A 15,121-nucleotide genomic window follows, 5' to 3' on the forward strand; every position below is an offset into this window, starting at 1 on the left:
ATAGTCATTGACACAGTCTGGTTTTATTTACAGTCATTCTTTAAAAGTAACATAAATAGAAAAGGCCTATCTATTCAAAACTCAGCACTGAACCCAATAAAAACAACCTGGAAAGCTGCTTAAAGCATCTACCATGAGCGTCATTTGATTTAGAATATCATAATTGACCATTTAATTAACGAGAATGGTTAAGCTAATCTTACAATGTATTGTCAAATAAAAGCTATATTTGTGATTTCGTTTGGACCATGTTGTACACTCCCCAAGAATTTCAACTAATTTCTAAATTCATATTTTTTATTTACAGTTTTGGTTAGAGCATTGTCATGGTGAAATCACATACACTCCTGGGTAGAAGCATCATGCAAGATTTCCTGAACTTGAAGGGTATTCATTTTCATTCAGGCTTCTTTCAGCTCATAATTACTGTATGATAGTCAAATTTGACATTAACACTGTCAAGTCTTCTTTTACATATTAATGCAGGGTAAATCTCACGTAAGCTTAGACTGTGCCTTGCAAGTATATTGAGAGCAAGAACATGTTTTTTTTTTTGCTTTAACTTTGCCCTGTTTAATATGATAAAGTCTAATCAAGCACCATGTTGATTCAGGATGTATTTACAAATGCCTTGAAAGTCACTTGCACAGCAGCCAGACTGATGTAATCTGCTCATCTTTGAGTAGTTGAGGCAATCAAAAACCTTCAAACAACAGCAATTACACAGGCAAATCTCTGGAAAACATGTCCAAGTCACATTTCACCCCGAAATCCACCCCAATAATAATAATAAAGTAAAATAAATCAAATGAATGCTTAAAAACAAAGTAATACAATACCATATAGTTAAGGTGTTCCATTAAGATACTCAAGATAAGATATTTAACATATTAATATTCAACACTTTTTTAAGGACCCTTAAGGGCTTAAAAATAATCCTTGCTTTTATATATATATATATATATATATATATATATATATATATATATATATATATATGATAAATTATATCATAAATAGTCCCCTTTATTAATAAATAATAAAAAAAAAAAATTCAAAATATATTTTCTCTCTTTTTTTTTTTTGAGGGGGGGGGGGGGATTTTGGGGATGAAATATAACCTCAAATATGTTCTTGAAAGGTTCTGTGAGACATACCCATACAGCTTTCCTTTCCTAGTACCATCGTTCTTATTAATTGCATTACACAAACTAACATTTATCACTCCATATTGAGTCGGATGCAGAAAGATTGCAGCAAAAGACTGCAAGGAATTATTTGTCAGTGAGGTCTGGAGAGTGGTGCGGCTAAAATATCTTTATTAATTATCAAAGCCACTTAGCTTTGCCAGTGCAGTTCACAAGGGGGTTGATTAAACACAGCTCAGTCGGACCCTCTGTTTATGTACAGCCATTCTGTATGAGAGCAGATTGCCATTTATTGGAATGTTAACAGGATGTCATTTTAGGCACTTTCTCTCAGAAAATTCCAAACCAAACCGCAGATATACGTCAACTCCACACAGTTACTAGAATCAGTTTAAGGGAAAAGATCATATACAGTGGAGAAATACACATTTCATCATCCATTATCAGTTGAGGAAGGGGAAAATGCGTTATTCAGCTGCGTTTGGCATGGTAGTTTGACCAAAATGAAGACATGTCATGCTTTCACGCATCATCCATGCTCAGTATTTTATGCGATTGAAAGTGCAGCATTAAAAAACTCTTTGTTGATATTCATTCAGTTGACAGGTTACAAAAGAAGCCATACAGCAGAGCTAAATCAAGGGGGAACACCTGAATAGCTTCGGCATTTTGCACAATTCTAACCTCTCACGTAAAAGTTGGAGAACAATTGCATTGAGAAATCATTTAGAGACTCATTCTTGGGTTCCTACACAAAACAAAGCTTTCTAACTCGATTAGACTCTTCCACACATCTCCTCGCACATCACATCACTAGAAATACTGCATCTCTATACCTACCCCCCTCAATATGTACAGGAATATCGAAAAGAAAGGCCCACTTACACGGCATAATAAATTATTAGTCTACTACAAAAGAGTGAACACCTGCACACGTTAAAAAAGGCTTAAAATAGAAAGAAGTTACAATTGGTTTTCTATCCGTTATCTTGTTAACAAGACTCAACACCGTCTTATAAAACAACAATATTCACAAGTAACCTTTTGGAGCAACTGTTACCCCTTCCAAGGTCGGCCTATGTCTAGCTGAAAGATATTAAATACGCAACAGATTTTGACACCTCATGCAAACAAATACGGTTGATCCTATGGTGACGTCGAACGGATAAAATCTTTCTTTTTTTTAGGACTTTCGTTTAACTCCAAAAAATATGAATCTCTTAGCAGCTACTGATTTCTTTATTTGTTTTGTTTTGTTTTTTTCGTAACTGTTCTTGGCACTTTCAAGACAAGTACATCCTGGAGAAAGAAGAGAAAAACTACTTGGGTTGCAATCAAACACCGACGGTAATTCCAATGCTTGGAATGACCCTTTGTAAACACAATTGGAATAATGACTCTCCACTCCATTTGAAAGATTGTAGGACTAGATAACTAATATCATACTGACTATTTAATGAACATTCTTTAAGTATGGATGGTTTCCGTGAAAGCCAGTAGGAGACACTGACACTATATCCACTTGGTCCATTGCACGATTCCAAGTCTTTCTTATTGCAGATCTGTCCGCTCAATCTGCTCCTCCGTTCTGCACTGCTAATGGCCGCAATGATGAGAGTCTGCTGAGGGGTTTGGCCACACGAGGGCTCTCTCACGCCTGAAGGCAGCGCTCTGGAGGAGAAAGGGCTGGGCGTAGACAAAGAAAATCCACTTGGAGTCTTTGAGGTTAAAGTGTCGGTTCTGTGTTCCTCCGACTGTTCGTAAGACACTATCATGTTAAGACATTTACGTAGAAAGACAAGTCCAAATATCAGTTTGTTGCTTTGATTGGCTGATAAGGCAGTTATCCTTTTACTTTGACCTGTGAGAGAAGAAAACAAGTGTTAAAGACTGATCTTGACAAGTAATAAATTACAGTGCATGCTTTTAAGACTGATTAAGCTGAGACTGATTATTTTTCTTAACAAAATATTTGAACACCTCACATTAAAAATGTATGAATGTCACTGCATTAACTAACAAAATATCAAACCAAATGGTATTCCTATTAAGAAAAGACAGCAAATGCAGATGTGTCATGCAACCTTGTCTTTTGAGAGACACTTTCAGTTGAACAGTTTGCACTTAGCGTGCAAACTAACACTCAACATAAAATAAACCGAGGCAATTTGCAACTGAATTTGACAGCAAGTGATCATCATGCATTTATTTTGAGTTGCATGAGGTGTAGGACTAAACTAGACCAACTAGATTTAAACGACTCCAGTCCATCAATTAACATCTTTGTAAAAAACAAATTCATTATTCAGATGTTAACTTTGGTTAAAACAGAGTCCTCTATCCATAATAATGCTCTCTTACATCAAAATCCACTAAACATATTAGTTTAGAAAAGTTTTTACTTCTAAATGTTTCTTGATCTGACCATATTTCTCACCTGATTCAGATAAGACTTTTTCCAGTGGAGAAAGCAACATTATGGATAAAGGACTTGTTTCAAGTTTAAAATGTCTTAATTATGGATTTGTTTATTACAAACATGCAACTGTTTGCTTCACAAGATGTTAACTGATAGACTGGAGTGGTGTGGATTATTGTGATGTTTTTATCAGCTGTTTGGACTCTCATTCTGACGGCACCCATTCACTGCAGAGGTGAGCAGGTGATGTAATGCTAAATTTCTCTGATGAAAAATCTTCATGGATGGCCTGAGGGTGAGTACATTTTCAGCAAAGCAAAACTTTTCACAAAAAAAGTTGGTTTTAAATGATAAAACACTAGATATTTAAGATAATTCTGAGAAAACCTCTAGCATAATTTGTTTGCAGATGACGCCTAATGTGATACTTTGCATTTAACGCAATGAAATTCATACATTAAGTGTGATCCGTATTTTTAAGTCTCCAAATACTTTTTAGGCTGCTGTAAGGCCCACGTGTGTTTTTTTTTTGCATTATGTTAAAGGGCTTCTGAGTGAGATCCATTCATTTCATCAAATTTTTCTCATATCGTCTTGCCCTTCTAACTAATTATTAGCTGTGACCTTTTCCACTTTTCATTATTCTATTTTTCTCCACACTGAATCTCAAAATGCACTAAACAACACGCACACGCATGCTTTCACAGAAGCACGTGGAGAAAAACATCCTCCCTGAAATATCAAAATATGCCATCTGCTTATGGATGGACCTGCCATTCAAAGCACTCCAATGCATTATGGAAAAGTGAGAGTCTGACATTTACAAAGGCAAGAGACTCATGACGTGACAGAATGATTTAGTCAGCCGGCCATGTAATAAATACACAACACTGGCTGACAGTGAATATTCAGTGCATCTTCAACAAGACACTTTCTCTGAATAAGACCAGGGGAGCAGCCGTGGGTACAGACGGGGTGCGGCTCTTTAAGAGAGTAATTAATTTTCTCTGTAGTCTTTCTCTGGATTCTGTGTAATCCTCATTAATCCCAATTTTACAGCATCTGTTCCCACAAGACGAGGATGGAGTTGCATAAAGCATTGTTACTTGTCACTGATCTAAAAGCCCATGTAATTGCACCTTTCTGCTGTCTGCATTGGTGGCAGAGATTGGAAATGTGTATACATAAACAGTTTCCACAAAACTATTACGTAGAGTTCAACATTGATAATAATAAGAAATGCTTCCTCAGCAGCAAATCAGCAATTTAGAATGATTTCTGAATGAACTGGAGTAGTGATGCTGAAAATTCAGCGCTGCATGACAGGGATAAAATAAGGAATACATTAAAACAGAAAAGTTATTTTAAATTGTAATTATATTTCACAATATTTCAGTTTTTACTGTATTTTTGATCAAATAAACGCAGCCTTGGTGAGACTTGCACACCTATTAAAAAAGCTTACAGACTCTATATGTTTTGAATAATCGTGTATATATACTACATGTTACCCTGATGTTTCTGAATTATTTCTTAACAAGGGATATCTTGGTGGAAATTCTCTAGGGACAGACTATTTGTCTGTATTATTGGTAAATCAACACAGTCCCTTGCTATTTGAATCCATGTGGGGTATCCTTTCTGATCCCATTTCACTGGCAGGATTCCAGTCAGCTTTTTTTCTTGTGTCTGGACTGTGGCGCTGGGCAGCTCAGCTGTTTCCTTCCTTCCCTGGAGGATGGTGGGGAATGTTCCCGCTGATAATTTGCCGATGGTGTCACTTGTGTGCCAGGACTGGTGACAGGCACACTTGGACCCCTGCCATATGTTTTCACATCAGTTGGGCTGATCTCACCCACAGGCCAAAAATGACTTTGAATGATACCACAGGGTAAAATACAGCTGTAGCTGCTTATTTTTTATATACATATGTATATACATATGTAAACACACACACACACACCTGGTTAGCTATCCTTGTGGGGACTCCACAGGCGTAACTTTTCAAACCGTATTTTCTATTGCCCTACACCAACCCTACACCTAAACCTACCTCTCATAGAAAACTACAGGCATTTTTACATTTTTCAAAAAACTCATTCTGTATGATTTATAAGCTTGTTTCCCCAAGGGGACCTTAATTCAGGTCCCCTCTGTATCACAAGTCAGGGGAGTTAGTGTGCATTCAGGTTTAAGTCCCCACCGGCATAGAAAAACAAGGTCACACACATCCTTGCTGAATAAAATAATTAATTTCTTAAAAAAAATTAAAATATATATTTTTAAAAAGTATTAAAAACATTAAGCAGAACGACCATTTCCAACACTGATTATAAATCAGCATATTAGAATGATTTCTGAAGGATCATGTGACATTGAAGACTGGAGTAATGATGCTGAAAACTCAGCTTTGCTTCACAGGAATAAATTACATTTTAAAGTATATTAAAATAGAGTACTGTTATTTTAAACTGCAATAATATTTCACAAAATTAATTTTTTTTCTGTATTTTTGATCAAATAGATACAGCCTTGATGAGCAGAAGAAACTTCTTTTAAAAACATTCAAAATCTTACTGATCTTTACTGAAGTATATAGTCCACCCATGATTCATTCATATGGAAGTCATACTACATAAATTACAAGGAGTTTTATTTTAGTATCATTGACATTTTTTAAAAGTTTGAATGTTAAATTAGCTTTTTATTTTTGTTTTCATTTCAATTTTAGTAATTTTGTTGTGTGCTTTCATAACTTTTATTAGTTTACATTTACATTTATTCATTTAGCTGACGCTTTTATCCAAAGCGACTTACAATTGCTATATATGTCAGAGGTCGCACGCCTCTGGAGCAACTAGGGGGTTAAGTGTCTTGCTCAGGGACACATTGGTGTCTCACAGTGGATTCGAACCCGGGTCTCTCACACCAAAGGCATGTGTCTTGTCCACTGCGCCATCACCACCCACGTTATCTTCCATTAGTTGGACAAACAGACGCAAACTCACGTCATTGGTTGTTGCTTTGCTAACAGGTTTAATGTGTTGATGTCGCCTACACTTTTGGGGAAAACAACCTATGAATGGCATACTTATAGCTGTCTATCCCACAATAAAGGCAATCACTGTCTTCAAGAGTCTTTTTCTGTGAATGGGCAGCAGACTAGAATATCAGACAATTCTGATTTTATTGCACATTACTGATTTTCAGAGACTTCTCCAACCCCTCCTGTACTGCTGTTTGGTCTTCCATCAAAGAGCTGACTCCATATAGATCATGGGCTTAAGCTTCGATAGCATTGCTGTCTCGCCTCCTGGCATAATGGAGAGCATTATGGACATAAAGGCTGACTCTATAGAACACAATCACCAATAGATCAGTGTCAATAAGCCAAATCCTCTTAAATCTCCCAGCGATCACCCAGTCCCACCTCTGAGCATTCAACTACTTCCTCATAAACATTTAAGCTGCCAACAGAGACTAAGCAAACAGATCACCTCCCCTAATATTGACCTAAGCTATTATCCCCAGCCAGACTGACAATAATATTATTTCTTCGAGATGTTCCACTAGAGATACTCCTCGGGTTTTGTTTTGCTCCAGGTCTGTCACGGACCAGCGCAGTATGTCCGGTATGTCCAACAGAGAGTGTTGTGCACCCAGATACAAACACAATGACTCACTGTACAACAGCACAAGAGTCTAGATACTACGGCTGCCGCACAAAATCTATACGGTAAATAGCTGATAATGAATTTCCTTTTCAGTTGTTTGTATCGCTATTACATAATGTCTGTTTGATGGTGTTAGTGCTTGTGTGAATGACACTGTGCACCTTCTATGTATGTTATTATTTAAACGCTGCTTGTGATAGGCTTTGGTTCATCACGGGACTTTCTCATCACCACCTGCATTTGGTGGTTATCAGTGTATTTCAAAGGAACAAAACAGATTTCAGTACTTCAATAGGTTGGTATATTAACATTATATCAGTTAAAAAAAATTACGGTATTTAACTGTAAATTTAAGTTAAAACCGTTACTTTTTTTTACCGTATTTTTTACGGTAGAATTCCGGCAACCACAGCTGCCGTTATTTTACGGATTTTTTTTTTACAGTGTATAGTAAGTTCATGTAGTTAATTAATATTACTCAATAATTAAATGTATAATTACACTATAACAAGGACACATTCAAATAAAAATGTGTAGCCATAAATAAATATTCAAAAATTATACATTTATAAAATATTCTGATAATTATAGGTTGTTATTTAGTCATAATTTCATTAATACGTTTAAATAAAAAGTTATTAAATGCAACAGACACATAAATAATTACTATTACTATTACAAATAAATACAAATTCTAATAATTACATAAATATTCTGATAATTGTTATACATTCAGTCACAATTTCATTAACAAATTTAAATAAAAAATAAAAGATGAAACCTTTATCTTACACAGATAAATCATTATTATTAAATCATTATTATTATTATAATAAATAAATATCAATATTCTGATAATTGTTGTAAATTAAAAGTCATTTCATTAATAAATGTGCATTGAAAATAAGTCAATACGTTTATCTGACAAATAAATAAATACGTTATCAAAATGATGTAATAATTTATAAACGTTAGATGCAGCTTACTAAGAAAACATAAATTGCCTCGCCAAGTTTTTCACTTATGAGCAATTATAGAGAGATGAGGGGGAAAAAAACCTGGCTTGAATAAAATACAGCGCACCATGAAAATTTACCCTGAAGCACCAGTGTATAACAAAACACTGCTGAAACTGTATAAGACAACGTTGTCTATAAATTAGGTTTGCTTTGATTTAAAACCATTCATGTTTGTGATACTTACATGTACATTGGTTGTAGTTGCAAATGTGAAGTCTTCTGAGGCCCCTGGTAACCGTACGAATCAAACCCTCCTATAAAGTCAACTAAAGAAATGAGACAGGGAGAGAAAGAGGAAGATGGGGACAAAAAAAGATTTATTGTACTGAATGCTGTCGTTCATTCAAATAAGCACTTTTTGATGAAGTATTCTAAGTGTGATAATCATGAGCAGTGGATGATCAGCGGCCGGACCCTCTGTAAGACTGACATCTATGGAGGCCGGTTTGTGGCATGCTGCCCGATGGATTATAAAATAGGCTAACATAAAGCAAATTGACAGGATTAGCCCCGGACCCCTCTGTGAGGGCCCACCAGCTGTTTCAGGCCCTGGAAGCCCCGACTATCTGGGCTTTCCACAAAGACGCAAAGGTAATAAAGTGTGCGATACAGATCCAGGCTTTGGCAATCAGAGGCTGTTTCCTAGACCAACGAACACAGGAGATAAGCTGTGGAATTAGCGGATAGCTTCTCTCGTGCATCCCAAACAGAAGGAGAACGGAAGACTGCAACCATTATCATTCTGATGATAGATTTTAGGGGGCATATACCTACAAATCCCCTAATCTATGTTGGTCTTATTGTGGAGTTAGACCTTTGTCCTGATCAGTGTTATCTGGGGACCCGCAGAGGTCAGCCTGAAAGCTTGTGCCAGCAGTTTAAACCAGAGCGCTCTCGTTTAGAAGGACACTGTTTGAATTCGCCTCTAAACGTATACTGATATATGACATATCCTGCCATTAATTAACAATGCATTAGTTCCAGTCTTTAAATTTATTGACAGTCCTTAAAATATTTTAACAATTCAATAACATAAATAAATGAAAAAGAAAGCAAACAAATAGTAAAAATATTAATGTGACACATCCACCCATATATTACTGTATATGGATTGTTGATAGTTGTAAGTTTTGAGTGAAAAGTTCAGTTTGGGCTTAAATAGGCCTTTACAGCCATCATTCACATTAAACACTGTAAAAAAATATTTTTCAAAAGAATACTGGAGAATGTTTTACAAAAATTATTATTTTCGTCTTTCTACTTCACATTCAATTCAATGTGTTACTTGCCATTTCTTTGTAATTATGAAATGTACTTTCAATTTCTAAGAGAAAAACATATTGCTTATTAATAAAGCTAATTATTTGCTTTAACTCTTCACTCATAATTCATTACGTTATTAATAAGTATGTAATGAATATGAAAATGAATATAGACTTCACATAGTTTGGGGTCAGTAAGACTTATGAAATACATTTTTCATGTTAAACAATGGGGCATTTATGTGATTCAAAAATAGAGTAATATTGTAAAATATTATTACAACTTCAAAATAATAATAACAGTTTTCTATTTTAATATAATTTAAAATGTCATTTATTTATGTGATGGCAAAGCTGAATTTTCAGCATTATTACTTCAGTCTTAAGTGTCACAAGATCCTTCAGAAATTATTCTAATATGTTGATTTGTTCTTTAATTTCTTATTAGCATTGAAGTTGTTCTTTGATGAATAGAAAGTTCAAAAGAACAGAATTTGAAACAGATTATGAATATGTATTGTCACTTTTGATACTTGAATACTCAGCGCATTCCCATGTTAATGTCCTTTGCATAAATATGTCTGCAGGGGGTAAATGTTAAAATAGATTGCCTGAGGGCAGGTATGTGCTTTTAAAACATTTCCCCTTTGCAGTGAAACAAATATCTCAAGTTGTTTCAAGGCAGAAATTCTTCCTGGCTATTCCTGCCAAGATAATGGGAAATGCTGGGATCACTGATCCAGTAATGAAGTAAAAAAACAACAAAAAACATACAAGTACCATCGACTGTGGGCAAGTGGACAGATTACAGGGTCTATGGGCCGCCTTGAGCAACAGCATTAGCATTCAAATCCATACAACCACCCTCAACCTCAACAAAATAGCTCTTTATTCTGTTTTAAGCGACACATCCCAGAAAGGAGGCATTTTGATGGTACCGGCGCTGCAGGAAATTAGACCAAGATAGACGTTTTTTTTCTCACAGCGTCCATATAGCAACGCTTTATTGGTTTTATGGGTTTTGGCTTCACCCTTACAAAAGCTCTTCGTCGACAAAGGCATTTGTAAACCGCACGCGGCGCGCAAAGACTATCAGGATGAGTTCCCACCTCCCTGCAACCACAAAGCCTGATTGCATATCCCCAAAGGAAAGCCTTAACCTAATTTCCTTGTTATAGATGCAAAAAGTGTTTCCCCGCAACTTGTGTGCTCCAACACTTCCTAATTCTCTCTCTCTTGCTTTATCGTGCTCTCAGATGCAGAATCATTTAAATACTGTTCTTTCAGTATTTCAGTATATTAGTTGTAATTACGTGCGGACCGTGTTGATTGGTTTGAGCTGTTCATTACCTTTGCGGACGTGTTTCGTGTACTATATTAATTAAAGCAGTAATGGCCAATATGGCGTTCCGATTATTGTTTCTACATGCCTCAGGGATCAAGCCATCAATAACGTTGGCCTGCTTGGAGGATTCAGAGCTTCAACGATTATATTTCTCAGTGGGATTTTCACCCTTGGAACATCAACACCGCTGAAAATCTCTCAAAGGACTAACGTCGCCGTTCATCACGAGCACATCACGGCAGTCACTCAGACTCGGGCTGTCCATGGACTGATTGGGAGAGACTTTTGAGAGGGATTTCCAATTACACAAATGTTCTAGAATCTGTCCTGATCACTGATTGAGACAATCAGAACCCCCACTGGACACCGGGAGCACTGCTGAATGATGTGAAGTGACATACTGCCAAGTATGGTGACCCATACTCGGAATCCGTGCTCCGCATTTAACCCATCCAACGTGCACACACACAGCAGTGAACACACACACACCGTGAACATACACCCGGAGCAGTGGGCAGCCATGCTGCAGCGCCCGGGGAGCAGTTGGGGGTTCGGTGCCTTGCTCAAGGGCACCTCAGTCGTGGTATTGAGGGTAGAGAGAGCGCTGGACATTCACTCCCCCCACCTACAATCCCTGCCGGCCCAAGACTCGAACCCGCAACCTTTGGATTACAAGTCCGACTCTCTAACCATTAGGCCACGACTTCCCCAATTTCAGGGGAGAGCGCAAACGCAGTCCCCCACTACCATAAATTATGCAGTCGAGATTCCCACATTTGGGGAATTCGCAGGGGTCAGCACGACTGGAGTGCAATGGCCCAGCCTCGTCCTAGGTGAACCTCCTTCTTGATCATGGTGTCTCCCCTGCTAGGTAAGTATATGTTTGAGGAAGTTAAGTGATCAGTGTGGAGGCAGAAGTTTTTGGCGCAAAGCTTTGCACATTTGACTAATCTAATGCAAATAAAATGGATTTTGTGAGAGGATGAAAGTTAGTTTTTGCACACATCGCTTAATTAGGGAGTTTTATTCATGAGTTACTCTGGAAAATGCTAGCGAGCAACAATCCACACATAGGGATTCTGATTTAAGATGCTTTTCTCCACCAAAGGAAATATATTAAATGTTCAGGAAGTAAAATCCGTCAAAATCATTTACTGTGTGAGGAGATAATAGGAGACAGGCTAATGAGAATATATAACAAAATATCTATAACATATATGTATATACAGTATAAGGATATATATAATGTATAATTTAATGTTGCAATTTTAAAAAGAACATTTATACATATGTCACAAAATATTCCTATTTAAAATTAATGCTGTTTTGAACTTCCTATGAACTTCTATAATGTTTGAAAATGTATCACGCTTTATATAAAAAATTAAGTGTTTTCTACATTGATAATAATAAATATTACTTAGGCACTAAATATTAGAATGATTTCTGAAGGATCATGTGACACTGAAGACTGGAGTAATAGCTGCTGAAAATTAATAATGCACTGGAAATTTTGTGCCAAAACATTATCCATTAATTTCAGGAACATTTTAAACAAAATTCAAAATACATTTAAAACACCTGTATAGAAATAAACACGGAAAAGTCTTTCATAATGTATGTATGTATGTATACACACACAGTATAAGGATCACACTCTAGCTTGGATTGGACCAACATCCCAATGAAGTCATGAATAAAAACCCATATACGCACAAATATAAAATATTCTGCATTAATAGACCATCACGCTACACTGGATGTAATCTGCCAGAGGGCTCCCCCTCCGTGATCTTAACATGTAGTGAAGGCGCTCAGTTTAATGAGAGGCTGACCCTCCAAATACGGCCATGCTTAATTACATTCAGAGTGAAGTTTAATGATACTGATTACTCTGATTATGAACTGATAAAATGCAATGTAAATACAGGACAAAGAAGGGGGATGCCTAATAAATAAACAGCCACATAAACACACACTTTTACATGCATCTCTCTGTCTGTCTGTCTGAGTTGCTCGGTGATGAGAGAATGATGAGAACAGGGAAAATAAAGCTTGACTCTGCAAGTGAACAACAGTATTGATCTTTTATGCCAGTGTTAGGCTGCATTTCCTTTGTTATTGTAACTATTCCTCAAAAGACTCTCCTAAGAAAAAGTTACAAGCATCTGAGGGCAAAACACATTAAACGAATAAGTCTGTCATGATCCGCATGGATTTCCTTTTTCTGTAGAACACAAATGGGGAAATGTTGAACAATATAGTGCCCACAGTTTTCAATATAATGAAAGTCAAATAACAAAAAAGCACCATAAAAATGAACTCCTATAAAACTATATGATAGCCTTGTGTTTCCTTTTGTGTTCCTCAAAAGAAAGTAAGGCATACAGGTTTGCAATACATAAAAGAGAGCGAGTAAATGACAAGAGTTTTCATTTTGGGTGAACTGTTCCTTAAAAATATGAGGAATATTATAAATCAGGCCATCTTCTGTCATCATTATTATTATCTAATCTTTCGTCAGGACAGAAAGGTGACTAATGCGAATGACCCATGTGTCTCAGTGTGGCAGTAGTGGTAAGTGTGATCGTCTGAGCATTACAAATGGAACAATTTTCTCCTTAAAAACACGAGGCCACAGGCTGGTCGTTTGGGATCAATAAAAGCAATCTTTTAGATCCTGCAACATCTAAATTCAAATGTTTACTGGGGCATTCAAACTAGGCTAAAGATCTGCCACCAAGAGCTATGTCTATGTCAGTGCTTCATTACCACAGGAAACGAATATTCCCCAACAACGTTAAAGCATATAAAAAAATATAATAATTAAAAATAAATCATGCATCTTTACACCAATTTAGGTTATAAACTATAAAGTCTTATTAAATGCTATTAAATTAATTAAAGATATGTAAACACACACACACACACAACAATTAAAAATGGTAAATATATTATTTATATATAATTGTAATATCATAAATATATAATATTTATACAGTGGTGGCAAAAATTATTAGAACACTAATATTTTCACCAGCTAAAAATCATTTTAAGTCAGTTATTTCTATCTTTAGCTGTAGTGTGTCAGTAGGAAATATCATTTTAGATTTCCAAACATTTACTTTGCAGTTAATTGTAATAATCCAGTGAGATTTTTGTCTGATAACAGCCAGTGCTCCACACAGAGATCTGATCCGATCATCATCCAGTCTGTCTGGTATGACATGAAGAAACAGAAGAAACAGACAGACTAAATCCAGAAGAACTGTGGCAACGTCTCCAAGAGACCTTCCTGCAAAGCTACCTGAAAACTATGCACAAGTGCACCTAGGGCAAAAGCTGCTTTAAACACAAAGGATGCTCACACCAAATGCTGATTTAATTTAGTTAGTAGAAGTTAACTGATAAAGAAAATCTATTTATGACATTATTTTTGACAGCATCCTCAATTTACAGCATTTTTGTGTAAAACTTGTGCCTAAAACTTTTAACAGTACTGTAGCTTTTCAGGTAGGTTTCTTGAAGCATCTTGGAGACGTTGCCACAGTTCTTCTGGATTTAGTCTGTCTGTTTGTTCTGTTTCTTCCTGTCATTAAAGACAGACTGGATGATGATCGGATCAGATCTCTGTGTGGACCACTGGCTGTTATCAGACAAAAATCTCACTGGATTATTACAATTAATGGCAAAATGAATGTCTGGAAATGTAAACTGATATTTCCTACTGACACACTACATAAAAAGACACACTTAGCTGGGAAAATACAGTACTCGAGCTCTAATCATTTTGGCCGCCACTGTACATGTAAATCATATATTTAGATCTGATATGATAAATGTAATTTTAGATCCTATATCATTTTAGATTTAATACATATCTTATAAGCATGCATTATGTATTTGAGAATAAGCCAAACTCTCATTAAAAATGAACAAAAACAAACTCATGATTGAGTTATGAAGCTATACTCACAGCTGTCCTCCTCTTCTGAAATGAGCTTCACAACATAACAGGCATAGATGAACCCAGCAAGCTGTAAAGAGAACAGAAAACAACATTGATTAGAATAATCAACTGTACTAATCAATTTGCCCATATTAAGGTTAAGTGTAGTGCAGCAAATGGAATAGGAAAAATCTGGTTCACAATCATTCCTAGCAACCTTTTGCAAAGCCTGCGGTTGAACGTTGATGTTAGACCAAGAAAAAAAAAAATGCAAGAAAACAATCTTCCTCTTTCAACAGAAAATA

The 15,121-nt window shown here is 36.1% G+C and overlaps 1 protein-coding gene across 2 annotated transcripts in view; it reads right to left on the reverse strand.

Moving 5' to 3' along the window:
- Positions 1-1,404: 1,404 nt before the first annotated feature.
- Positions 1,405-15,121, reverse strand: part of LOC306843741 (sodium/potassium-transporting ATPase subunit beta-1-interacting protein 2) — a gene marked incomplete at its 3' end in the record, with an annotated part of 175,843 nt that continues 162,126 nt past the window's right edge. The window contains exons 5-7 of one of the 2 annotated variants that reach the window (XM_079375388.1): positions 14,844-14,904; positions 8,445-8,526; positions 1,405-3,009 (exon numbers count right to left, since the gene is read on the reverse strand). In XM_079375388.1, the coding sequence (XP_079231514.1) occupies positions 3,000-3,009; positions 8,445-8,526; positions 14,844-14,904 (153 nt within the window). Of the gene's footprint in view, positions 3,010-8,440; positions 8,527-14,843; positions 14,905-15,121 lie in introns of those variants that run through there. The other variant, XM_079375389.1, reaches the window with a different exon arrangement.

This window comes from Barbus barbus, assembly GCF_936440315.1.
Source record: "Barbus barbus genome assembly, chromosome: 24".
In the NCBI taxonomy this organism is placed as follows: domain Eukaryota; kingdom Metazoa; phylum Chordata; class Actinopteri; order Cypriniformes; family Cyprinidae; genus Barbus; species Barbus barbus.